Source organism: Lytechinus variegatus, chromosome 14 (genome assembly GCF_018143015.1).
Source record: "Lytechinus variegatus isolate NC3 chromosome 14, Lvar_3.0, whole genome shotgun sequence".
Classification (NCBI taxonomy): domain Eukaryota; kingdom Metazoa; phylum Echinodermata; class Echinoidea; order Temnopleuroida; family Toxopneustidae; genus Lytechinus; species Lytechinus variegatus.
In genome coordinates this window covers 14,838,483-14,863,000 of record NC_054753.1, presented here as the reverse complement: position 1 = coordinate 14,863,000, position 24,518 = coordinate 14,838,483, and the positions used below count along the sequence as shown (strand labels likewise).

General features: G+C 37.1%; 1 protein-coding gene across 1 annotated transcript in view; it reads left to right on the top strand.

Moving 5' to 3' along the window:
* Positions 1-2,300: 2,300 nt before the first annotated feature.
* Positions 2,301-24,518, top strand: part of LOC121427944 (elongation factor 1-alpha, somatic form-like) — a 33,411-nt gene continuing 11,193 nt past the window's right edge. Inside the window, exons 1-2 of the mRNA XM_041624521.1 lie at positions 2,301-2,321; positions 2,971-3,130. Coding sequence (XP_041480455.1) covers positions 2,301-2,321; positions 2,971-3,130 — 181 coding nt within the window. The remainder of the gene's footprint in view (positions 2,322-2,970; positions 3,131-24,518) is intronic.

Genomic DNA, 24,518 nt, shown 5'->3' with positions numbered 1-24,518 from the left:
TTAAAGAAAAGATTTTTTAACCAGCAATAAGTGCACCTACAAGGAGAGCAAATTATTTACCTGTATCTTCGTTAAAAAGAGCAGGTTCCAAAGTTTCATCCCATATCTTTATATTTTCTTGAAGTTAATTATTTACGCGACAGTGGGCAACGTATAACAGAGAGGACGGTTCGTGGAATAGATACAGTGCGCCTAACTTTCACATCGAAGCGCGCAGAGAGGACGGTTCGTGGTGCGTGCGACGAATTATTAATTCATAATCTATGGGAAAATCTGCCAATTTGGAGCCCCCATTGAAGCAAAACGGTGTTTCTGCTCTGTAGCAAACCATTTTCATTGTTTTGTAACCACTTGGAGATAAAAAAAGGAGATTATTCTCTATTAGGCGCTGCCGAAATTACTCCACCCCTTTTGCGTATTTTGCGCATTTCTTGAAAAATTCGCCATTTTGGAGCCCCATTGAGGTAAAAGGCGTTTCCCCCTTTGCAGTAGACCACTTTTGTTGTTTTGTAACCACTTGGAGATAACAAAATGGGATTTTCCTCCACCAGCTACATACAAAGAAGTGCTGAAACAGCAAAGCCTACCTCTCAGGGGTTTGCCGAAATCACCCACCCTTGTCCATATTTTCCCTATTTATTAGTTTATAATTTTTGGGAAAATCTCCCAATTTGGAGCCCCCATTGAAGCAAAGCGGCGTTTCTGCTCTGTAGCAAACTACTTTCATTGTTTCGTAACCACTTGGAGATAAAACAGTAGATTATCCTCTATCAGCTGTATATAAAAAAAAAAATGCTGGCTCAGCAAAGCCTACCCCCTTAGGGGTTTCCGAAGCCTCCCAATCCCTTTTGCCTAGTTTCCCTCTTTATTAAAACAGAATCACAGTTTTTTTTTTATCCCCCTCCCCTATTCAGGCAAAAAGGCTTTCTGCTATATGGTAAAGTCACTTTTATTATTTGAAACCACTTAAAGATGAATAGGCTTCGTCCATCGGCTACATGTAAAAAAATGCTGGCAAATTAACGCTACTAATTCAGGGGCTGCTGTAAGTCACCCCACACTTTTGCTAATTTTGCCTAATTGTTAGAAAATTAATCAATTTTAGCCCACCATTGAGGCAAAATGCATTTCTACTATAGAGTAAAGTCACTTTTATTTTTAAAACCACTTGGAGATGAAAGAGAAGGATTTTTCTGTCAGCTACATATAACAAATGTTGGCACATCGACGCCTTCCGTTTTCAGGGGCTCCAAATTGACAGATTTTCTCATAAATTGGCAAAATACGGAAAACGGGTGAGAGACTTCGTTAGTATAATAGTGGCATGTCTTATAGCTACATTTTATTTTGCTCTTGAACTCTGAGATCGAGCAAGCAGAAAATGTCATCATTTTGGTGTACGACGTCACATGACTAGCATATGATAGTTTCCGTGCCTAGACCCCATCATGATAACAATTAATACAGTCCAAACAGAATCAAATTTATGCATTTAATTTTATAGTACCAATGCTCTTGTAGTATAAATCTTTGCTTACTGATATCTATGATATAGCTAGATACATGTGTAGTTTGAGGAGGCCAATGTTTATCATGTTTATAGTAGTATCGAGTCTGGAATTGATTTGATTTGCAATCGGGTCTGAGTACGTAGTATATACACTAGCGTCGTCTGCTACGTAAACTAAATGAGCGAATATGACCAAAACTAACCATTATGTTTGTGCAAATTAGAACACTTTCTCCTATTAAGAATTATGGGGATATTTAGTGTAGTCATTTATGGACCTCAAGGAAATGTTATGCATGGGAACAAATTATGTTGCAATTTGTTCCAAGTGAAAGTTAAAATGACTGGACTATTGCGCTGGCCCGATATCATTCTGGGCACGTGCTCACATTTAATTATTATTTTTTAATTGTTCTTGTGAGCTCTACTTCTACCCAGGTTGACACTTCTTCTTTTTGATTCGTTATTTGATTCTAATTTAATTTCTTGTCATCTTCAACAACTACATAGTTGTATTTACTATTTTCTATTACATGTAGGCCTGTGTTATCTTTGTAATGTCACATGGATTGAAAAGGTTTACCTTCGGGTTATAGTTATTTAGTTAATCTTTTTCCTTTCCCGGAATCCATGTGACTCTCCTTATCCTATTGTTTGTACATGTTGTTCATGTGTTTGATTATCCCGAATAAATAATAATAATGATAATAATAATATGAATGAATCTAGCAAGATGCGCGCGCGTTTTCATTTTTTTTTCATAGCCGCTACCGATTACGCCTACGATCTAATGGGTTCCGAAGACCCTAAGGTTTGATGTGGTCCGTTCCAGAGCGTTGCATTTTGAGCAATCGTTGATCCAAGAGCCATTCCGGAGCATAGGCGGCGAAAGCGGGGGGGGGGGGGGGACAGGTCCCCCAAAAATTTTAGGTGGGGGACATCCCCCTAAATTTTTATTTAGATTTAGATTTAGATTTATTTCCGTTCAACAATTTTTTTTTTCAAAATACAATCAAAATATTCAATATAATAGATATTACAGACAAATCAATGACATTTCGTAACAAATGTTGAATATAAATTAAACAAAACTACAATTTGTTGCAGTAATTTTATCAATGGAAAATTGATGACCTTTGTTGGTTTTTTTTTGCTTGTCAATTTTATTTCGTGCGTCCCCCCTAAATTCAGGTGGACCCCCTAAAAATTTTGTTGATAACCTTTTTTTTTGGGGGGGGGGGGGTTGTCAAATTTTTTACCTGTGACCATCACAAAATTTCAAGTGGACCCCCTAAATTTTTGGGCTTCCCCCGTTTTAAGACAAAGATTTAGTAGCAAAGCCCTTTGTTTTCGAGTTGGCGCGGCGTATAGGTATCATGTTATAATTCGAGTACCCCCGGGCGTTCAAATCTTACAAAATATCATGGGAATTTTCTTTTTCTTTCTACCATTTTTTGCAGATGCCATGGTACAAGGGTTGGGAACTTACCGGACGTGATCGAAGATTCCCTAGTGCACAGGGTTTTACTCTCTTTGAAGCGTTAGATTCTATTGTACAACCTGAAAGACCAACTGAAAAGCCTCTTCGACTACCACTCCATGATGTCTACAAAATTGGTGGTAAGAGCACTGTTTCTTGTAAATATAATCCCTTGCATTGGATGTGATGGGACAGTCTCTGGTTGATCACCGTGTTAACAATAATTGGGAGGGTACGCTCCATACACACACACGAACACACACAAAATAAGTTTTTTCCGCTAATTAGCTCGATCTCCAATGTAAAAACAAAACACCCCCTGTTACACCCACAAATGTAATAATCGCCCACAAATGTAATAACGCCCACAAATGTAATAACACTTTACCCACAAATGTAATAACGCCCACAAATGTAATAACACTTTACCCACAAATGTAATAATTTCACCCACAAATGTAATAATGCACTTTACCCACAAATGTAATAATTTTTGATCGCCCACAAATGTAATAATGACTTTACCCACAAATGTAATAAATTTGAAGGAATTTTTGGCAAATCCGTTCTAAGCTAAAATCGTATAGTAATGCGTTCATTTAGCACAAACGTGCAAAGTCTCATTTCCTGACCCGGTTAATTAACAAATTATAATATAAGTCCAAAGTCTTTATTCCAAACCGGTTTTTTCAAAAATTATAATATAAATCCAAAGTCTTTATTCCAGACCCGGTTGTTTAGAAAATAATAATATAAGTCCAAAGTCTTTATTCCAGACCCGGTTGTTTAAAAAATTATAATATAAATCCAAAGTCTTTATTCCAGACCGGTTGTTTCGAAAATAATAATATGAGCCCAAAGTCTTTATTCCAGACCCGGTTGTTTAAAAAATTATAATATGAGCCCAAAGTCTTTATTCCAGACCCGGTTGTTTCAAAAATTATAATATAAATCCAAAGTCTTTTTCCAAACCCTGTTGTTTCAAAAATGATAATATAAATCAAAAGTCTTTTTTCCAGACCCATTTATTTCATAAATTATAATAATTATAAAAAACAAAGACCCACGATCCTATTTATGAATAACATGGAAATGTAGCGTAATCTTTCTGTCAGACCCAGTTATAAAAGTCATTAAAAACACAACAATAACAACAAAACAAAGACCCTGCAACCATTAAAGGTCAAGTCCTCTTCAGAAAAATGTTGATATGAATCAATAGAGAAAAATCAGACAAGCACAATGCTGAAAATTTCATCAAAATTGGATGTAAAATAAGAATGTTATGACATTTCAAAATTTTGTTTATTTTAAAAAAAATAGTTATATGAACGAGCCAGCTACATCCGAATGAGAGAGTCGATGATGTCACTCACTCTTTCTTTTGGTTTTCATTGTTTGAATTATACATTATTTCAATTTTTACGAATTTGATAATTAGGACCTCCTTGCCTAAAGCACAAAATGTTAAAGTAATAAATTTCCACGTGTTGCAGGGAGGAATGAAACTTCATTTCACATGACAATGACGAGAAAATAATTTCATTTAAGAAAATACAAAAGAAATAGTGAGTGAGTGATGTCATCAGTTCCTCATTTGCATACCGACCGAGATGTGCATATAACTGTTTTGTGAAATGAAGCGAAACATTAAAATGCCATAACTTTCTTTTTTTACATCCGATTTTGATGAAATTTTCAGTGTTATGCTTGTTGAATTTTCTCTTTTTATTCATATCAAGTTTTTGTCTCACCTGCGAAGCAAAGTGAGACTATAGGCGCCGCTTTTCCGACGGCGGCGGCGACGGCGGCGGTGGCGGCGGCGGCGGCGGCAACATCAAATCTTAACCTGAGGTTAAGTTTTTGAAATGATGTCATAACTTAGAAAGTATATGGACCTAGTTAATAAAACTTGGCCATAAGGTTAATCAAGTATAACTGAACATCCTATTAGAGTTTCATGTCACATGACTAAGGTCAAAGGTCATTTAGGGTCAATGAACTTAGACCATGTTGGAGGATTCAACATCGAAATCTTAACCTGAGGTTAAGTTTTTGAAATGTCATCATAACTTAGAAAATATATGGACCTAGTTCATGAAACTTGGACATAAGGTAAATCAAGTATCACTGAACATCCTGCATGAGTTTCACGTCACATGACCAAGGTCAAAGGTCATTTAGGGTCAATGAACTTTGGCCGAATTGGGGATATCTGTTGAATTCCCATCATAACTTTGAAAGTTTATGGATCTGATTCATGAAATTTAGACATAATAGTAATCAAGCATCACTGAAAATTTTGTGCAAGTTTCAGGTCTCATGATTAAGGTCAAAGGTCATTTAGGGTCAATGAACTTTGGTCGAATCGGGGGTATCTGTTGAATTACCATCATAACTTTGAAAGTTTATTGGTCTAGTTCATTAAACTTGGACATTAGAGTAATCAGGTATCACTGAACATCCTGTGCGCGTTTCAGGTCACATGACCAAGGTCAAAGGTCAATGAACTTTGGCCGAATTGGGTGTATCTGTTGAATTACCATCATAACTTTGCAAGTTTATTGATCTGACTTTTGAAACTTGGACTTAAGAGTAATAAAGTATCACTGAATATCCTGTGCAAGTTTCAGGTCATATGATTAAGGTCAAAGGTCATGTGAGGTCAATGAATTTTGGCCACATTGGCGTATTTGTTGAATTACCATCCTATCTCTGTAAGTGTATTGGTCTAGTTCATAAAACGTGGAAATAAGAGTAACCAAGTATCACTTAACATCTTGTGCGAGTTATAGTAGTTTTCAAAGTCAGCACTGCTGCTATGTTGAATCGCGTGATGCAGGTGAGACGGTCAGAGGCATTCCACTTGTTTATTATTATTATTTCTTGTATATTCATTCCTTTTTTATGAAAAAAAAAAACACAAAACCTTTAAATACATATAAAACAAAAAACTGAGGAATAAGATATCAGCACACAATATGGGGATTACTTCCCGTAAACGATAAGGTTGTTAATCGACGATCTATGAGATATTATATAAAAGAAAATCATTCTAGCAAGAGGGGAAAAAGTTTTAACAAGTTCTTCGGTACTTTAAATTTTCAGTGTACCAAGCACCATTTGTAATATATTCAGCATTTTTTTTATTAGTTACAATTCTAATAATCTCAGTGGCCTAAGATATATTTTCTGGGGTTACATTGACCCGTTAAGTAAAGAGAGAGAGAGAGAGAGGGGATTTATGTGATCAAGAAGTGATAAGATGGGAAAAAAACTGATTTGAAATGACTGAAAGAGAGACAGGCAAAGAAAGAGCCCCTCCCACACCCGTACCAGAGTTACGGAGTTAGGCTGTCCCGTCGGTGGATTCAGGTCCATCAACATCTTGAGGTTTAATCTTTCCAGGGGGCAAACGTGTGTGGGTGTGTGTGTGTGTTTGAGTTTTGTCAGACGTGTCTCAATCAGATATGATTATTTACGTCTGGGACCGACCTTTAACGTCGCCATCCGAAAGACGTGACCAGGGCTCGAACCTCGAACCTCTGCATCAATTTGTAATTTCCCCACATAGCTTGGATTACAGGCGCACAACGCCCAGTCTTTAAATATGGTGTAGTCTTTGCTCTAGACCCATGCAGTTATTTCAAAATAGGAAATTATTAGAAACGATAAAAACAGACAAACTATATTAACAAAGACGCCACAATATCATTGATGTAGAATAACGTTGTTGTTGTTATTTTGGGTTTTTAAGGCGCGTACCATTCAGATCTGAATATTTACACCTTTTATTAATTTGACGTTTTTGTGGTATTCAATACCAACTTACGGTATGCCTTATCACAGAGTTTTTGTCTCACCTGCGAAGCAAAGTGAGACTATAGGCGCCGCTTTTCCGACGGCGGCGGCGGCGTCAACATCAAATCTTAACCTGAGGTTAAGTTTTTGAAATGACGTCATAACTTAGAAAGTATATGGACCTAGTTAATAAAACCTGGCCATAAGGTTAATCAAGTATTACTGAACATCCTATTAGAGTTTCATGTCACATGACCAAGGTCAAAGGTCATTTAGGGTCAATGAACTTAGACCATGTTGGAGGAATCAACATCGAAATCTTAACCTGAGGTTAAGTTTTTGAAATGTCATCATAACTTAGAAAATATATGGACCTAGTTCATGAAACTTGGACATAAGGTTAATCAAGTATCACTGAACATCCTGCATGAGTTTCACGTCACATGACCAAGGTCAAAGGTCATTTAGGGTCAATGAACTTTGGCCGAATTGGGGATATCTGTTGAATTCCCATCATAACTTTGAAAGTTTATGGATCTGATTCATGAAACTTGGACATAATAGTAATCAAGCATCACTGAAAATTTTGTGCACGTTTCAGGTCACATGACCAAGGTCAAAGGTCAATGAACGTTGGCCGAATTGGGTGTATCTGTTGAATTACCATCATAACTTTGAAAGTTTATGGATCTGATTCATGAAACTTGTACATAAGAGTAATCAAGTATCACTGAACATCCTGTTCGAGTTTCAGGTCACATGATCAAGGTCAAAGGTCATGTAAGGTCAATGAACTTGACCATGGCCATGTTGGGGTTTTTTGTTGAATAACCATCATATCTCTGTAAGTTTATTGGTCTAGTTCATTAAGAAGGGAAATAAGAGTAACCATGTATCACTGAACATCTTGTGCGAGTTAGAGTAGTATTCAAAGTGAGCACTGCTGCTATATTGAACCGCGTGATGCAGGTGAGACGGCCAGAGGCATTCCACTTGTATAGTTTGGGAGATGCTGGTGTCTAAGTTTTTAGATTAATCTTTTGCTTAATTTGTATTTTAAGAGAACTGGATGTGGGTAAAGACAACTCTCTAAACCCAAGCATTTTAACTGGGTTTGATTTTAAAGATTGGTCTCAGCTTTGATTTTTTTCAATATTTGTTTATCTTATAAATAGCTAGGTCTAGACGAAGGTCTAAGCATAATAATAATGTTATTCAACAGGAATAAGAATATGACAAAGTCTTATGTTTTTAAGATTGTTTGAATTAATTTGTAAATGACTGGGTCTGGAATAGAGACAACGCTCTAAACATGTGCTTTTGTACTTGGTCTTAATTTGGAGGATTGTTGGTTCTTAGATTCGTTGTTGGGGTTGGGTTTTATTGTTTTTTTATTCTTGAAATAATTGTGTCTGGAGGAAAGTCTACAATCGATCTCCATGTTATTCCACAGTAGTTAGATTATTGGGTATTTGTTTTAGACAATTTTATTTTTAAATAATAACCAAGTCTGGAAAATTGACGTTTTCTTTGCAAATGCATAATTACAATGTTTTGTAGGGGTCTTAGTATTATTATACAAAAGAATCTGGGTGTGGGGTACAGACATATTTTTTACTGGGTGTAAATTTTAAAAATTGGTTTTAGATTTGATTTTCTTTTTTAATTCATTTCTTAGATAACCTGGTCTGGAGGAAAGAGTACGTTTTACAACTCATGTTATTCCAAGAGAATATGATAGGGTCTTATGTTAGAAGATTTTTTTTTCGTAATTTTTGTAATGATTAGGTCTGGAATAAAGACAACATTCTAAACCTCTTTTTAAAAACATGTTCTTAGGTTCAAGGATTGCTTGGTATTAGATTTGGAGTTATTTATATTTTTACTCTTAGCCTTTTGAAAAACAAATGACTGGGTCTGGCTGAAAGACTACGCTATATGTCCATGTTATCCAGCATTAATAAGATTATGGGGTCTTTATACGGTTTTTGTTGTTGTTGTTGTTGTATTGTTATTTACAATTTTTGAATAACAGGGTTTGGAGAAAAGGCTAAGCTCGATTTTCTTTTTTTCCACTGGAATATCATTATGGTATCTTAGTTTGGACTTATATTATAATTTTTGAAATAACTGGGTCTGGAAAAAAGACTTTGGACTTACATTATAATTTTTGAAACTACTGCGTCTGGAAAAAGACTGGACTTTTGTGCAAAAATTGCAGAATCTTTTATAGCCAAATGGCTTCTTCAAGATATCACTGACAAAATTGACTCACGACAATTCGGAAACCGATCTGGTTTTTCGACCACTCATTATCTTGTGAGTTTGCTCCACAAAATGTATGAGAATGGCGAAAAGAGCAAGAGTCTATCCACAATTGTGTGTACTGATTTCACAAAGGCTTTTGATAGGCTGGATCATAACATCCTCGTTAGGAAGTTGATCAAACTCAATGTTCGACCTTGTATCATTAAATGGATTATAAGTTTTTTGGAAAATCGTCAACAATGTGTAAAATATCAAGGCACTTTGTCTAATTACTCACCCAATCACGCTGGCGTGCCCCAAGGACTAAATTAGGCCCTATCCTCTTCCTGATTATGATAAATGATGCTTGTGAAAACACATCAGTCGATTGCTATAAATATGTAGACGATCTTACTTTGTTGGAATGTCGTAAAGAAAATTATCCTTCTGACTTACAATCTACATTATACAATCTGGATCAGTGGTCCTCCCTTAACCACATGAAGTTGAACCCTTCAAAATGTTCTTCACTAACTGTGACATTCTCCAAATATCCTCCTGCTGAGCCAAGCTTTCATATTAATAACTTACCTCTACAAAAACTTCAATCTGTTAAAATTCTTGGTGTAATCGTCCAATCCAATCTAAAATGGGACCTACATATAATGGAAATCATCAAAAAATGTAACAGGAAGTTGTACATGTTTAGGCTTTTGAAGCGATATGGGCTGTCTCTATCGGATCTGAAATTGGTATACATGGGCTACATTCGTCCTGTTATGGAATATTGCACCCCAGTTTTTAATGGTGGGCTTACAAAGAAACATGTAAGAAGTTTAGAGCAAATTCAAAAAAGAGCTTGTAGAATCATGTTGGGCCCAAACTACACAGATTATGCCAGTGCTTGCCTATCATGTGAAATTCCTACTCTGGAATACAGAAGGGAGAAACTCAGCCTGGATTTTGCAATATCTTTAACCAAACATCCAACTTTCAGTACCTGGTTACCTCCTCCAAAAAACTTAACCATCAATCTCCGACATACTCCTAGATATCAGCAATACAAATGTAAGACAAATCGATTTCGCAATAGCCCCATACCATATTTCATAGATCTCCTGAATAAAGACATGCCCAATCAATAAACCCATTACTCATTTGAAAGCAATACCAGCCTTCTTGCAACATCAAGTTTTTTAATGAATGAGGAAATCAACTCTTTTTAATATCCATATATTTTTATTGATCTTTTACAAGCGTTTACGTATTTTGTTTTTATTATTTTTAATTTACTATTTCCTCATTATCTTATGTACATTTATATAAATTTTCTTACTTGCCTATACACATATTTCTCATGTCAGTTTTTACAAAGTTTACTGTTTTTTAATGTTTGAAATATGTAATGAGTCTTTTTATTGTTTTTACTTTGTATACATGAACAATTCAGCCATTTGGCTGCGACTCATGTTTTTAATAAACCTTGAATTGAAAACTATATGAAGGCATTACTATAGGGTTTTAGTTTCTAGTTTTAAATAACCGGGTCTGGAGAAAAGACTATGCTTGATTCTCAATTAACTCATAGCGCGTATATTCACAATACGTTCAGTATAATTTAAAACAACAACAAAGACTTTGATTCCACCAGTTTTAATTAACTGGGTCTGGAGAGAAGACTAAGCTCGATTCTCATTTTTATTCCACTGGAACATCATTATCGTATCTTAGTTTGGACTTATATCATAATATTTGAAACAATCGGGTCTGGAATAAAGACTTTGGACTTATATTATTATTTTTTAAACAACCGGGTCTGGAATAAAAACTTTGGATTTATATTATAATTTTTGAAACAACCGGGTCTGGTGAAAAGACTTTGGACTTATATTATCATTTTTGAAACAATCGGGTCTGGAATAAAGACTTTAGGCTCATATGATTATTTTTTAAGCAACCGGGTCTGGAATAAAGACTTTGGGCTCATATTATTATTTTTGAAACAACCGGGTCTGGAATAAAGACTTTGGATTTATATTAAATTTTTGAAACATCCGGGTCTGGAAAAGACTTTGGATTTATATTATAATTTTTTAAACAACCGGGTCTGGAGAAAAGACTTTGGATTTATATTATAATTTTTTAAACAACCGGGTCTGGAGAAAAGACTTTGGACTTATATTATCATTTTTGAAACAATCGGGTCTGGAATAAAGACTTTGGATTTATGTTATAATTTTTGAAACAACAGAGTCTGGAAAAAGACTTTGGATTTATATTATAATTTTTTAAACAACCGGGTCTGGTGAAAAGACTTTGGACTTATATTATCATTTTTGAAACAATCGGGTCTGGAATAAAGACTTTAGGCTCATATGATTATTTTTTAAACAACTGGGTCTGGAATAAAGACTTTGTACTTATATTATAATTTTTGAAACAACCGGGTCTGGAATAAAGACTTTGGATTTATATTATAATTTTTGAAACAACCGGGTCTGGAAAAAGACTTTGGATTTATATTATAATTTTTGAAACAACCGGGTCTGGAGAAAAGACTTTGGACTTATATTATCATTTTTGAAACAATCGGGTCTGGAATAAAGACTTTGGACTTATATTATTATTTTTTAAACAACCGGGTCTGGAATAAAGACTTTGGATTTATATTATAATTTTTGAAACAACAGGGTCTGGAAAAAGACTTTGGATTTATATTATAATTTTTGAAACAACCGGGTCTGGAGAAAAGACTTTGGACTTATATTATCATTTTTGAAACAATCGGGTCTGGAATAAAGACTTTGGATTTATGTTATAATTTTTGAAACAACAGAGTCTGGAAAAAGACTTTGGATTTATATTATAATTTTTGAAACAACCGGGCCTGGTGAAAATACTTTGGACTTATATTATCATTTTTGAAACAATCGGGTCTGGAATAAAGACTTTAGGCTCATATGATTATTTTTTAAACAACCGGGTCTGGAATAAAGACTTTGTACTTATATTATAATTTTTGAAACAACCGGGTCTGGAATAAAGACTTTGGATTTATATTATAATTTTTGAAACAACCGGGTCTGGAAAAAGACTTTGGATTTATATTATAATTTTTGAAACAACCGGGTCTGGAGAAAAGACTTTGGACTAATATTATCATTTTTGAAACAATCGGGTCTGGAATAAAGACTTTGGACTTATATTATTATTTTCTAAACAACCGGGTCTGGAATAAAGACTTTGGATTTATATTATAATTTTTGAAACAACAGGGTCTGGAAAAAGACTTTGGATTTATATTATAATTTTTGAAACAACCGGGTCTGGAGAAAAGACTTTGGACTTATATTATCATTTTTGAAACAATCGGGTCTGGAATAAAGACTTTAGGCTCATATGATTATTTTTTAAACAACCGGGTCTGGAATAAAGACTTTGTACTTATATTATAATTTTTGAAACAACCGGGTCTGGAATAAAGACTTTTGGCTCATATTATAATTTTTGAAACAACCGGGTCTGGAATAAAGACTTTGGATTTATATTATAATTTGTTAATTAACCGGGTCAGGAAAAGAGACTGCACTTTTGTGCTATATGAACGCATTACTATACGATTTTAGTTCAGAACGGATTTGCCAAAAATCCCTTCAAATTTATTACATTTGTGGGTAAAGTCATTATTACATTTGTGGGCGATCAAAAATTATTACATTTGTGGGTAAAGTGCATTATTACATTTGTGGGTGAAATTATTACATTTGTGGGTAAAGTGTTATTACATTTGTGGGCGTTATTACATTTGTGGGCGTTATTACATTTGTGGGTGCAACACCCCCCCAAAAAAAAATCCTTTAATAAATAACTCTATGCTTCCAATGCACACTCTAGAAAACACCGTAATTATTTGAACCACATTCGGGGCGTGTCTTGAAAGTAAGTGTAAGGAATGCTCAAAATAATATGATATTACCCGAAGCAGAATATAATTTGATGCAGCTAGACAAACGCAATCCTTTGCCTCGTGCGGGGGGGGGGGGGATCCTCCGCCTCGTGCAAATACCCTAAACAGGGAAATGCAAAAACTAACAAACAAGCGATGCTTGCTAATAGGTTAACCCTCTGATGTCAGGTCATCTTCGGGTAGGGTTACCTCCTAAAAGAGAGAAAGTGTTGGGATGCTAACCGTTATACCGCAGGGCCCGGCCGTTTCATCAACATTTTTGTCCGACAAGTTTTAATGGTGGTGATTTTTTTCCTGATTGCTAAGAAAGCATGAAGCTGAAATCCTGAAAATATTTGATATTCCGATCTGTAAAAGGTTCAATTTAAGCTCTATTTCAAGCACTGTGTATGAAAATTGTGAAGTGTGTGTGGATCGCACGTATTAAATAATGCGAGCACGAGGCGAGAGCTAATATTTTTTTTTTATCAAAACCTCAAACGAACATCTCTCTTGGAGATCTTATATTATGTGTATTAGTACAAAGATATCAAGATCCATTGTTGTTCTGTCCAAGTTACGACATTATGTTCCTAAATCAATTTTGATTACTTTATATAATAGCATCATACTACCCCATTTGAATTATTGCAATGTTGTCTGGGGATAAACCTACAAAACACACTTAGATAAACTACGTATTTTACAAAAAAGGGTAATTCGCATTTTGTCAAACCTTCCACCCTGTACTCATACAAAGGCTGTATTTTATCAACTAAACACAATGCCATTACATGACTTGATATCATTTAATTCCCTCTTTTGTATGTATAAATTTTATGCCAAAATTTTGCCTCTCCTTTTCAATGATATTGTTGTCCAAACCTCTGCCATACACTCTCATTGTACTCGTCAAAGCAATCTAATTCATATACCCTTAGCTTGATCAACTATATCTTTAAATTCCTTTAAAACTGTCTTGTTTTCCTAGGTTATGAAATAACCTCTCCTCTGATACAGAATCCAGCTCAACGCTCTCTCTATATTCAAGAGACTTGTTTAAAAAGAAAACCTTTAGTCATTTGTTTGTATCTCATTGAAAGTCCCCACCCCTCATTTTTTGTTGCTGTTGCATCGGTGTAGTGTAATTATTAATATTTATTGTATATTTTCAGTGTGTATTTTTTACTCGGTGGCCCTTTTTTATAATCACTGCTTCTCCAAGGTCACCGAACCGTTATTATTTTTTTTGCAATATATCATTATTGTACTATACGATTATAAATAATTGTATGTAGTGGTGCAATTGTTTCTACTTACCTGATGATTTTGAATAAATAAATTGAATTGAAAAATATGAATTATTATCTTAAGCTGATGATGACAATCTTTATATTCATCTTTCTAAGTGCGAGATGAAATTTGTCGATATTCAATTCTGAAAAAGAGGACAATTTAGTTATTAGGAATTCCTGAAAATGTTATTGTCCTTTTTATTAATCTAATAAGCCAAATGAGAGCGTGAATTTTGTTGATATCAAAGCCTGCACATTTTAAGCATGGGTTAATATTTCTTAAACATTTATTGTGAGCGCGAAACGCGAGCAACAATTTCATAAATTGACCTGAAAGATTGAAAAATCTAATTCTTCCCCTCACCTTATTTTATTGATGTTGTCATAAGCTGATAAGCATCCTACTGAAGATGCAAAGTGCTCTAAAACAACTTTGTCGTTCTTAAAATTTTGAAAATGTTCTCATCCATTCACTGTTAGCTCCCAACAATTTTTGTCACTAACATAAATCTTTCAGGTCGTTATATAAAATTCAAAATTTCGCCTGCGCTACGCGTTTGCATTAACAGTTGACTGAGATAAATAAATTATATTCACATGGGGCTTAAAAATCCTATGCTCAAGTCAATATTCTTCTCACGATTAGAGTTTTCATTATTTGTTTTGAGCGACATACACATAAATCAAACATTTTCAGCTCGGGCTACGCGCTTGCATTCAAAAAGTGCTTAGAACGTCCAGTTGTCATTTCCAAACATAAACAAAAACTCAGCTCGCGCGCTCGCATTATTTATTTGTTGAGATATCATCTTTTTAACCCAATTCAAACAGCTAGTCCTTACCAAATCCGTTTTCAAGTCAGTAGGTTCTATAATCATTTTGAAAAATAACTTCTCGCTCGATTTTGTAAAATATGCAAAATATTTGTGTGTTATTTTGAATCCCCCTATGTTGAAAATCCTGGTGCCGCCATTGACTCAGACTCGATCCGCAGAGCACTGGACCTCAAAAGTTCTACAACCGAGAACAAAAAAAGATAAGATGAAAGAAATGGAAAGGAAAGGAAGATGTAATGGCGTTATTTTCTGAAAATAATATCAAAATCAATTTCAACGGTAGACTCTTAGTCGATTTGACATTTTCCGAACCTAGAAATGTTTTATCCGATGAAGTTTTTTTCTTAATAATAATAATAATAATGGTGGCTACTTATATAGCGCACAGGTCCACCTTTCGGTGCTCATGGCGCTTTAAAAGGCACTGCTATTATTATTACCCCAGCCAAGCTAGGCAACCGATTAAGGCGCACACAGCTTTTTTCAGGAATTTCCTGCCGGTACCCATTTACATCACCTGGGTTGAGTGCAGCACTCAGTGGATGAATTTCTTGCTGAAGGAAATTACGCCATGGCTGGGATATGAACTCACGAACCTCTGTTTCAAAGTCCGGAGACTAATTCACTGGGCCACAACGCTCCATCTTGATTCATGTTCGTGTGGGGTCCTAGAACAAATTCAGCTTGGTTGCCAAAACGGCAACTTTGGGCAATTTTGCTCATTTGCATAAATCAAAATGGCCGCCACATGCCATCTTGAAAACCTAAGTTTTCATCCCTTTGCCCCAAAATGATGAGCAATAACTAATTTTAGGGGTTAAGGGTTGTGCAGAATCATTTTCTATTACTAGTATTATTTTTGCATCATAAGGTCATCTTCAGGTCAAATCCAAGATAGCCGCCAGATGCCATCTTGAAAATTAAATTTGAACCCCTTGCCCCAGAATGATGAGTAATACCTTTGTTTCGGGATTTTCGGGTGTGTGCTATCTATTTTGCAATATAATGTTATCTCCAGGTCAAATCCAAGATGACCGCCATATGACGCCATCTTAAAAAAATTAACTTTTGAACCCTTTGCCCCATAATAATGAGCATTAACTGCATTGGTGAGTCATTTGGTACGTTGCTTCAATTTATTAAATTTCACATAAAGGATAATCTTCAGATGAAAGTCAAGATGGCCGCCAAACGCCATCTTGAAAAACTACTTTCCCAGGCTTACTACGTGTGAGAGCTAATGTAAAGGAATTTCAGTAAGAATACTAATATCTTTTATTAATTTTTCCTATATCAATGTGTCCATTGATTGGTAGGCATCAGTTCGTTTTAAAAGACGATGGCGTAGCGCTACCCAGGTAACAAGCCAACGCTGGCACAACGTTGGAAACTTGAAAGTCGTTGGACGTTGGACAGACTTGATGGATTAACGTCGAATCGACGTTGGAAACTAGTTTGATGGAAAGATGATGGACAATCAATAATGACACGACGTTGGCAACGTTGGAAACTAGTAAGTTGGTGAGTTGTTGGGCAGTCGACAATGTCACAACGATGGAGACACGTTTGGTTGGATATTTGCTGAACAGCCAACAATTACGCAACGTTGGAAACCAGTTCGATGGAAAGTTGTTGATCAACCGACAATGAGACAAAGTTGAAAAAGTTGGAAACCAGTTTGTTGGAGATTCGTTGGACACAAGGTTGGCAATTACGTTGGAAACTAGTTCGATGGAAAGTTGTTGAACAACCAACTATGGCACGACGTTGTCAAAGCTAGAAACTAGTTCGATGGAGATTTGTTGGATAGTCGACGATGGCACATCGTTGGAAACTGGTAGATTGGAGATTAGTTAGATAGTAGACAATGATACAACTTTGATAAAGCTGGAAACTAGTTAGATGGAAAGTTGTTGAACAACTGACACTGGCACAACGTTGAAAACTGGTAGGTTGGAGATCAGTAGGATAGTCGACGATGACACAACGTTGGAAAGTTGTTGAACAACAGACAATGGCACAAAATTTGAAACAAGTGTGTTGGAGATTTGTTGGACAGCCAACAACGTCACAACGTTGGAAACGTGTTTGATTGGATAGTTGTTGAACAGCCAGCAAAGGCACAGCGTTGACTACGTCGGAGACTAGTTTGATAGAGAGTTGCTGAACAACCGACAATGGAACAACGTTGGAAACTATTTTCTTGGAGATTTGTTGGACGGTCGACAATGGCACAACATTGACAAAGTTAGAAACTAGTTTGTTGGAGGGTTGTTGAACAACGGACGATGGCACAACTTCTTGGACAGCGTAATTGGAATAGTTTATTAGAGAGTTGTTGACAGTTAACATTGACACAATGTTGGAAACTATAGTTTGTTGGATATTTGTTTGAAAATCAACATAATATCCCGGCATAATATACACAGTGTTGAGAACGTTAGAAACTGGTTCATTGGAGAATTGATAAACAGACGACTACTCGCATATATAATTTCAAGGGAAAGAGGAACTAAAACTAGGGGAAAACAAAAATAAAGATGGGGTAGAATAGATCAAAGGCTGCATGCACCGGGGCCGGATGCTAATGTGTCGATAAATATAGAAAATAAAGGAGAAAAACAGGAAAACAAATGTAGTTCAAGACCAGAATTTCCAGAAACGCCCTCGTCCTTTCAATTGCAGCTGGCTAGGCCTCTCACAGTAAGTACGAGATATATATAGGCCTACCGCCACATAAGTTCATAACTAGAAGAAATTGAAGAACTAAATACAAGCATCAAATGTGCCTATTCAAAATACCATACTATTCTGATGCGCAGAATTAGTCGCGACGTCGGACTTCTGTGTAGTCTGCTTCCTTCAATTTTGAACTTGAATAATCTGGCAGAATTTGATCTGGATATAGACAATTAAATTCCGGAATGGGCCTGTTTCACTAAACAGTACTTAGTGTAACGGGACTTAGTGTCGCTGCGACGCGTCATACACTAAGACGGGTCTTACTGACGTCCTGTTGGTGCGTCAGTTCCACTAAACAGTTCTTTACTAAGTCCTGTGTGCGACGCGTCTTCAACAATAAAACGTCTCGATTTTGAGTCTACGAAGCCTAATTTCGTGACCTTTGACCTTGTGTGAAGATAAAAACAAAGTAATTTCCCGCAAGTTTTCGTCTGCGACTAAAAATTGAAAGGAGGAATTTTGTCACTTTTTTTACTAGGCCCTACTGTAGGAGGATAATGGGGAAGGTATGGTATTAACCTTTTTCTTAAGACAACATAGAAGTAAAATATTGAAAGTGAAATGTATGCAGTGGAAGTTTTTGATGGAAGTTGTATTTGATACCTCGACGAATCGCGGCCGATTTAATAATTAATAATTAATTAACAGTGAACAGTGCGTGTGGCGGCAGCGAGCCCGCTGTCAGTCTGTGGACAGTGTGGTCGTGGATTACGTTACAATTACGCTATTTCTCATGCACGACCAAACTATTATATTAAGTAGACTAAGTTGTAGTAGGCCTAGGTCTAGTATAGTACTGGCCCGAGGTACTGGCGGTAGGCCTAGACCTAAATTGTTTGTCTCTTTCGTTCGTTAGCCTCTGATTTGGGTAGGGTCGGCTCCTCTCTTTAGACCGACCCTAACCCCTCGCCTCGGAGTCGGAGGCTAACGAACGAAACTAACTTTACTAAGTAAAGTCGTAAATTCTAAGTTTAGTCTAGGCCTAGGCCTAAAGAGACATTTTTTTCGGTCTAGGCTTAGGCTACGCCGCCTACAAGTACAACTTACAAAAAGGCCTAGTACTTCTAGATACTACTAGATCTAGTAGAGATCTAGATCTAAATCTAATGTTAATCTTAGTCTTACTCTTAGACTTTTAGTTGGGGCCTAGACTATAGACCCTAGACAAGTAGGGTCTAAGTCTAGTAGTAAATCTAGGCCTACTCCCGACCTACGGTCCTTAGTGAGCAACTTAGTGTTACTCTTAGATTTATTTAGATCTAGGACTAGGCCTAGCCTAGGGACAGGGTCTATAATCAATACTAGCAGTAGCAGTACCATTGGCAGTATACCCAGTTGTTGTGTGTCCGGACGATCAATTTTAGAAAGTCATTTGAAAAAATTTACAAGCGAAGTTTCTTTAATTTTTAGTGCAAAATGTTAGGAAATATTATAGAGAACAAAATAGAAGATGATTACTTCCATTGAATTTGTATTTTTAGTGTAATCCAAAGACGAAAAAGAAGGCTTCAAAAATATAAAGTGTCCGGACTAGATCTAGGCCTGCTAGTAGAACTAGAATAGAAGTAGGGCCTAGGAATTGGACAAGATTGTTAATGTAGGCCTAACTGTTACTCTTCGTGTTAGTGTTAGCAATAAAACTGAAAATGTTTCTGCATTATAGACCTAGATTCAGACTAGACCCTAGACCTATTTATAAATTGAAATTAATATTTTGTAGATTCTAGGCCTATATCTACACAATTGGTCGTACGTGAGAAATAGTGTGGATGTCGACTAGACCTAGAATAGATCTAGATCTCTATATAGTCTATGGCAGTACTATGGCTCATTAATTATTCACACTGTCTAATTAATTGCATGCCCCTGAATTTGATCATGATGATGCCATACGTAGGTCTACTGTACATGAATATAGTCTAGGCCTACGAGTATGATATCTGACTCTGTATCATTGAATGGGACACCCATTACTGCAATGGCCAACACCCATTACTGAATGGGGAAATTGCAGGTAGATCATCAACACCATGCAGCCGCAGTGGAGTGTTGGGTTCAGCAGATAACAATCAACACTAGCCTCCAACACAAACTGCCGGAAATACACCATATTTTCCAAGGTAAACATGGTCAATCTCAACACCAGCCTGATTCAAGTACGGTGTTGTCACAACACCAGATTTCAACACTGTACTTAAAATTATTGAAATCACCCAATGACTGTTGCCTTGCCCTTGGTATCGCATACTCGTTCCCACTCACACGTAATGCGAGGTTAGTATTAAACACTCACACAAGTAAGAGGTTAATTAGTATGTTATACTGCAGTGACTGGTGTTAAGTTCCGGTACTTACACGAAAATACTAGCGTTGAACTGTACGCGCACAGAAGTTGACTCTGCGATCTTCCGGATCTAGGGGATCAACGGTTGCAGTTACCGATTATTTGTAAGTGCAAATAAAACTCCATTGTCGATTGTAGGTCCTAAATATGCAGCTTATAAGTACAGTTCCTGGGGCCTGTTTCACTAAGCGCTTACATGCGTCTTAAGCATCCATAAGTCCGGTTATAGGACTTAGTGTAAGATGCATCTTAGCGGGAGTTTCACAAAGACCACTAAGACGCGTACCGTACTTAGTACCCATTTAACTAAGTTGCATATAGAGCGTAGCCTACGTCTCGTCGAGACGAGACGTAGGAACTGTTCTTTTCGCGCCAAATTTGAAAGTTTATCGAAGTCTCGATGATGGCCGACCTCCAAATTTTTTGCTAATTTATGCATATTCTTAAAAATTCACATAAAATGCCTCTTCTGATTTATTTGCTGACCGATTTTGATATTTTTTGCTTCCATCTGGTAGAGCTTCATGAGGTTCACCAAACATGTACACGGAATTTTGAAATTTTGTCTGGAAAATTATTTATTCTAATTTATGAAAAATTTATTAATAAATTACAAAAAAAAAAAATTATTCTTCATTTGTTGATCAGTTTTGTTTGCTTTATATGATAGCTCGAGGTGGTGATACAAAATTTAAACATAGAATTTTGAAACTCATTGAATCTGCTGTTTATTTGTATATATTCTCAAAACTCACAAAAATTGCTTACTTATTTGTTGATTGATTTTGGTTATTTTTGTTCCATCTGAGAGCTACATTAGATTAACCAAGGTCCTACACAGAGTTAAGAAACTTTGACTAGATAATAATTAATACTTAATTCATATGAAATTTATTCATGTATCACAAAAAATGCTTCTATGTCATTTCTTCATCAATTTCAATTCTATATCCTCAATTTATGTCACCATTATAATTCACTATGTACAGTGTCAACTGGGCTGAAATTAAATTTGTGTTAAATTGTGTTGTGAGAAGCCGGATGAGCTCCACATCATTGATGTGCTAGTTACAGCCTTTCAACCTTAATTGAGATTTTTTTTTAATTATACCCCCTCTCACTAGATGGCGATTCCGCTGCGATCGTCAAAAATCGACAAAGCGTGGTATATCGTAGCTTAAACGTGGATTGATCTTTTCAATCTTCTCCGTCGTACCTTGATCTTTTCTGAAGCGGCTAGGATCGCCACCATCTTCCTGGTCGCCACAAAATTTTGAACATGTTCAAAACTTACGTAGCGAGATCGCGGAGGTGCTAAAGCGCATCATAATCGAGTCAAGAGCGTATTACAAACGACATATTCGTAGCTGTAACGAAGCTCCAACGCACAAAGCGTAGTAGAAGCGCATTAAAAGCGGCACCGATCGCCCGTGTGTTTCAGGCCCGTTCCCAAGACAATTCTGCTACGCTGCTTCCGTTTACGAGGCGACTGCCTTGCGCTCGACACGCTTCACACCGTTTCCACCACGACGCTTTCCCTTTGGGTGGCATGTGGCACACGTTCTCAGCCCGCTGCAGGCATTCGCGTTGCGCTTTTGCTGCGCCGCTGATGACTGGCCAGCGATTGAGCAGCGACCGTCTGCGCTGCTATGAAACAACGTGCCGATGGTAGCGGATTATCACATTTTCAACAGATTACGAGGCGACACCACGACGTTTTCAAATATACTTCCCAGAAAAAGGACCAAAAAGGGAAGCTGCCCAATCTGTTATGCCGGCGGTCCAAGAGGAAGCGAACAAGAGGTTATGGTGGTGGTAGAGGAGGAGGAGGTATAGTAGGAGGATGAAAATCTAACTTCTGAGCCAGCTTGAAAGAGAGAAAAAAAAGACGCTCGCATGGCTTGATGACGAAATGGGTTACCTCCGCAAAAATATATAAATTGAATATGTTTTAAAAATAGAATGAATTCTAACTACAGTGACAGTAAACAATATTAAAATTTTAATGATTCGATCACTGATGTATTGGTTGGGAAAGCACACTTTATGGGGATTCTGGCATTGTGCCCCCCCCCCACCCTTATGAGAGCTCTCACATCAGTAGACTACTTCTTGAAAGCAAATTTGAAAGGAATTTACCTAACAATTTTGAGTGACAAACTTTTGTGGAAAAAAATAAACAAAATATAAAACATTTTTATGCTCTTTTATGAAATTCTGGATGCATCCCTCATATTAACTATTAGGCTCATCGACATCTTTTGAGTGAAATTTTAATATATGTTGTATATTATGACTTAAGTGACAGCCAGGATCGGACCCAGTATCTTTTTGGCCTCCTCCTTCTACTGTCCTCGTATCAGGTCCTCGTATTCAACTTCTAATTGAAGTTGTTGTATATTGCTAAGATGTATAAGTCCAACCAAATTCTGGACATCCATCTTGGTCGGAGGTTGGCAATCGACTGAAAAATGTCTCATGTGCCGCGATCAATATGCCGATTGCTTGAAATCGTTTCAAGAGCCCATCATGAACGTAACACAATCGTTCCATTCGTAGCACCACCGTACCGAGGTCCTAATTAGCGTATGGGCCTCGTTGTAAGGTCGCTTCGATCGCAGAAGCAGCGCATCACATCTGCCTCAATTCGTGGCAAGAGAGTGGCAGCGTCGTAGACCAGCGTATTACCATCGCCTTCAGCGCAGGTCCGTCGCAGTGAAGTTGTAGTGCAATCGCCTCGCAGGCTAAAAATAGAATTCGAAGACGATTCTGCTACGATTTGCGGGATTTACACAGATCGCCATGGTCGCCATGGTCGCCATGATCGCCATCCTAGTGAGATGGGGGCCTAACAGAGTAACACAGACCCCAGGAATTGGGAGAATCGTGATTTAAAGTTTGGTGTTGATGTTGATGAACTGTAGCTCACGAACAGCATGTTAGGGGGCGAACACGACGAACCATCTCCGTAAGATGAGAGCAAATCATTAGAGTTTTAATACATTTCAATGAAAAAAGATATTACACGTGGTGCTAGAGCTCAGTTCAGCAGCCCTTATTTGGCGCTCTCAACACCGTACACCGTACTTGAAATCACCCAATGACTTGCTACCTGGCATTCCTGCATTATTTATTATATGCTAGCTTGAATTGCCCTGGTCGGTCCTGCCTGGCCTAGCCTGGACCGAGTGTTTTCCAACTGCAGTCAATCCTGTAGTTGCTACGTGAGGCATGTTCGGGGGGGGGGCACTCAGTTTATAATGCATAGTGGGTATGTGCCGCGGAGGGGACCCCCATTTTTACACTCAAATTTCAGGCATAGCATATTTGTCTTATTGAGAAAAAGAACAAAGAAAGCCACTCCAAGGCATAGCATTTTCTTCTTATCGAGAAAAAAAGGAAGAAAGAAATCCGCTCCAATGTTTCGCATATTTTTCGTTACGCTGTTTCGGCTACAATAAGCTGAAATTTTTGTGAAACGCGACCGAGAGCGCCATCCGACCATCGCCTCTGCGTGAGCGCACTTGGCGGCCGTGCCGCCGGGCTAGCTGCATCTTGCACGCATGCCCGTTCCATAGGGATGCATACAAACTCACACGCTGGCGATCCGTTCCAAGGACCCCCATTTTTACAAATATTTTTGTCGTTCCGAAGCCCGTTCCGAGGACCCTCCTTTTTACAATAAGCCCGCTCCAAGACCCCCGTTTTTTGTCTCGCCCGCGGCACACCCCTACCACTTTTTTGTCGAGTGCCCCCCACCACCCTTGGGCATGCTTATATACACTTGACGCTGAAATATCATTTAAGAGTTATGGCACGAGCGAGACTAGGCCATGGCCATGCATATTGAGATATCAGTTGACTTCTATCTTAACCAGAAAGAGGCGCTCTTTAGTTACAGTAGGCAGTACGTAGTTACATTACTCTAAGTGAGGCCAAGTTACACGACCTCCTTTTTAGATTTTGTTAATTACTGAGAGACTGCAATTACACATGTGAGTTTTTGTGATGATTACTGATATTGCAATTGGCATTGCATACCGAGTCATCAAACAATTGTAGACAGAAACAGAGATTGCAACTCGCAAGAAAATGTAATACATCTTAATTCTTATTACATATGCATACGTTTTTTGGTATTAGTCTTGTTTGAGAAAAAGAGGTTGTCAAAAAAGTTTGAATGCTACAAAGGCCTAAATAAATATCACACGTAATTCTCTTGATTCCTCTAAAAAGGACAAGTCCACCCCAACAAAAAAAAATTAATTTGAATAAAAAGAGAAAAATTCAACAAGCATAACACTGAAAGTTTCGTCA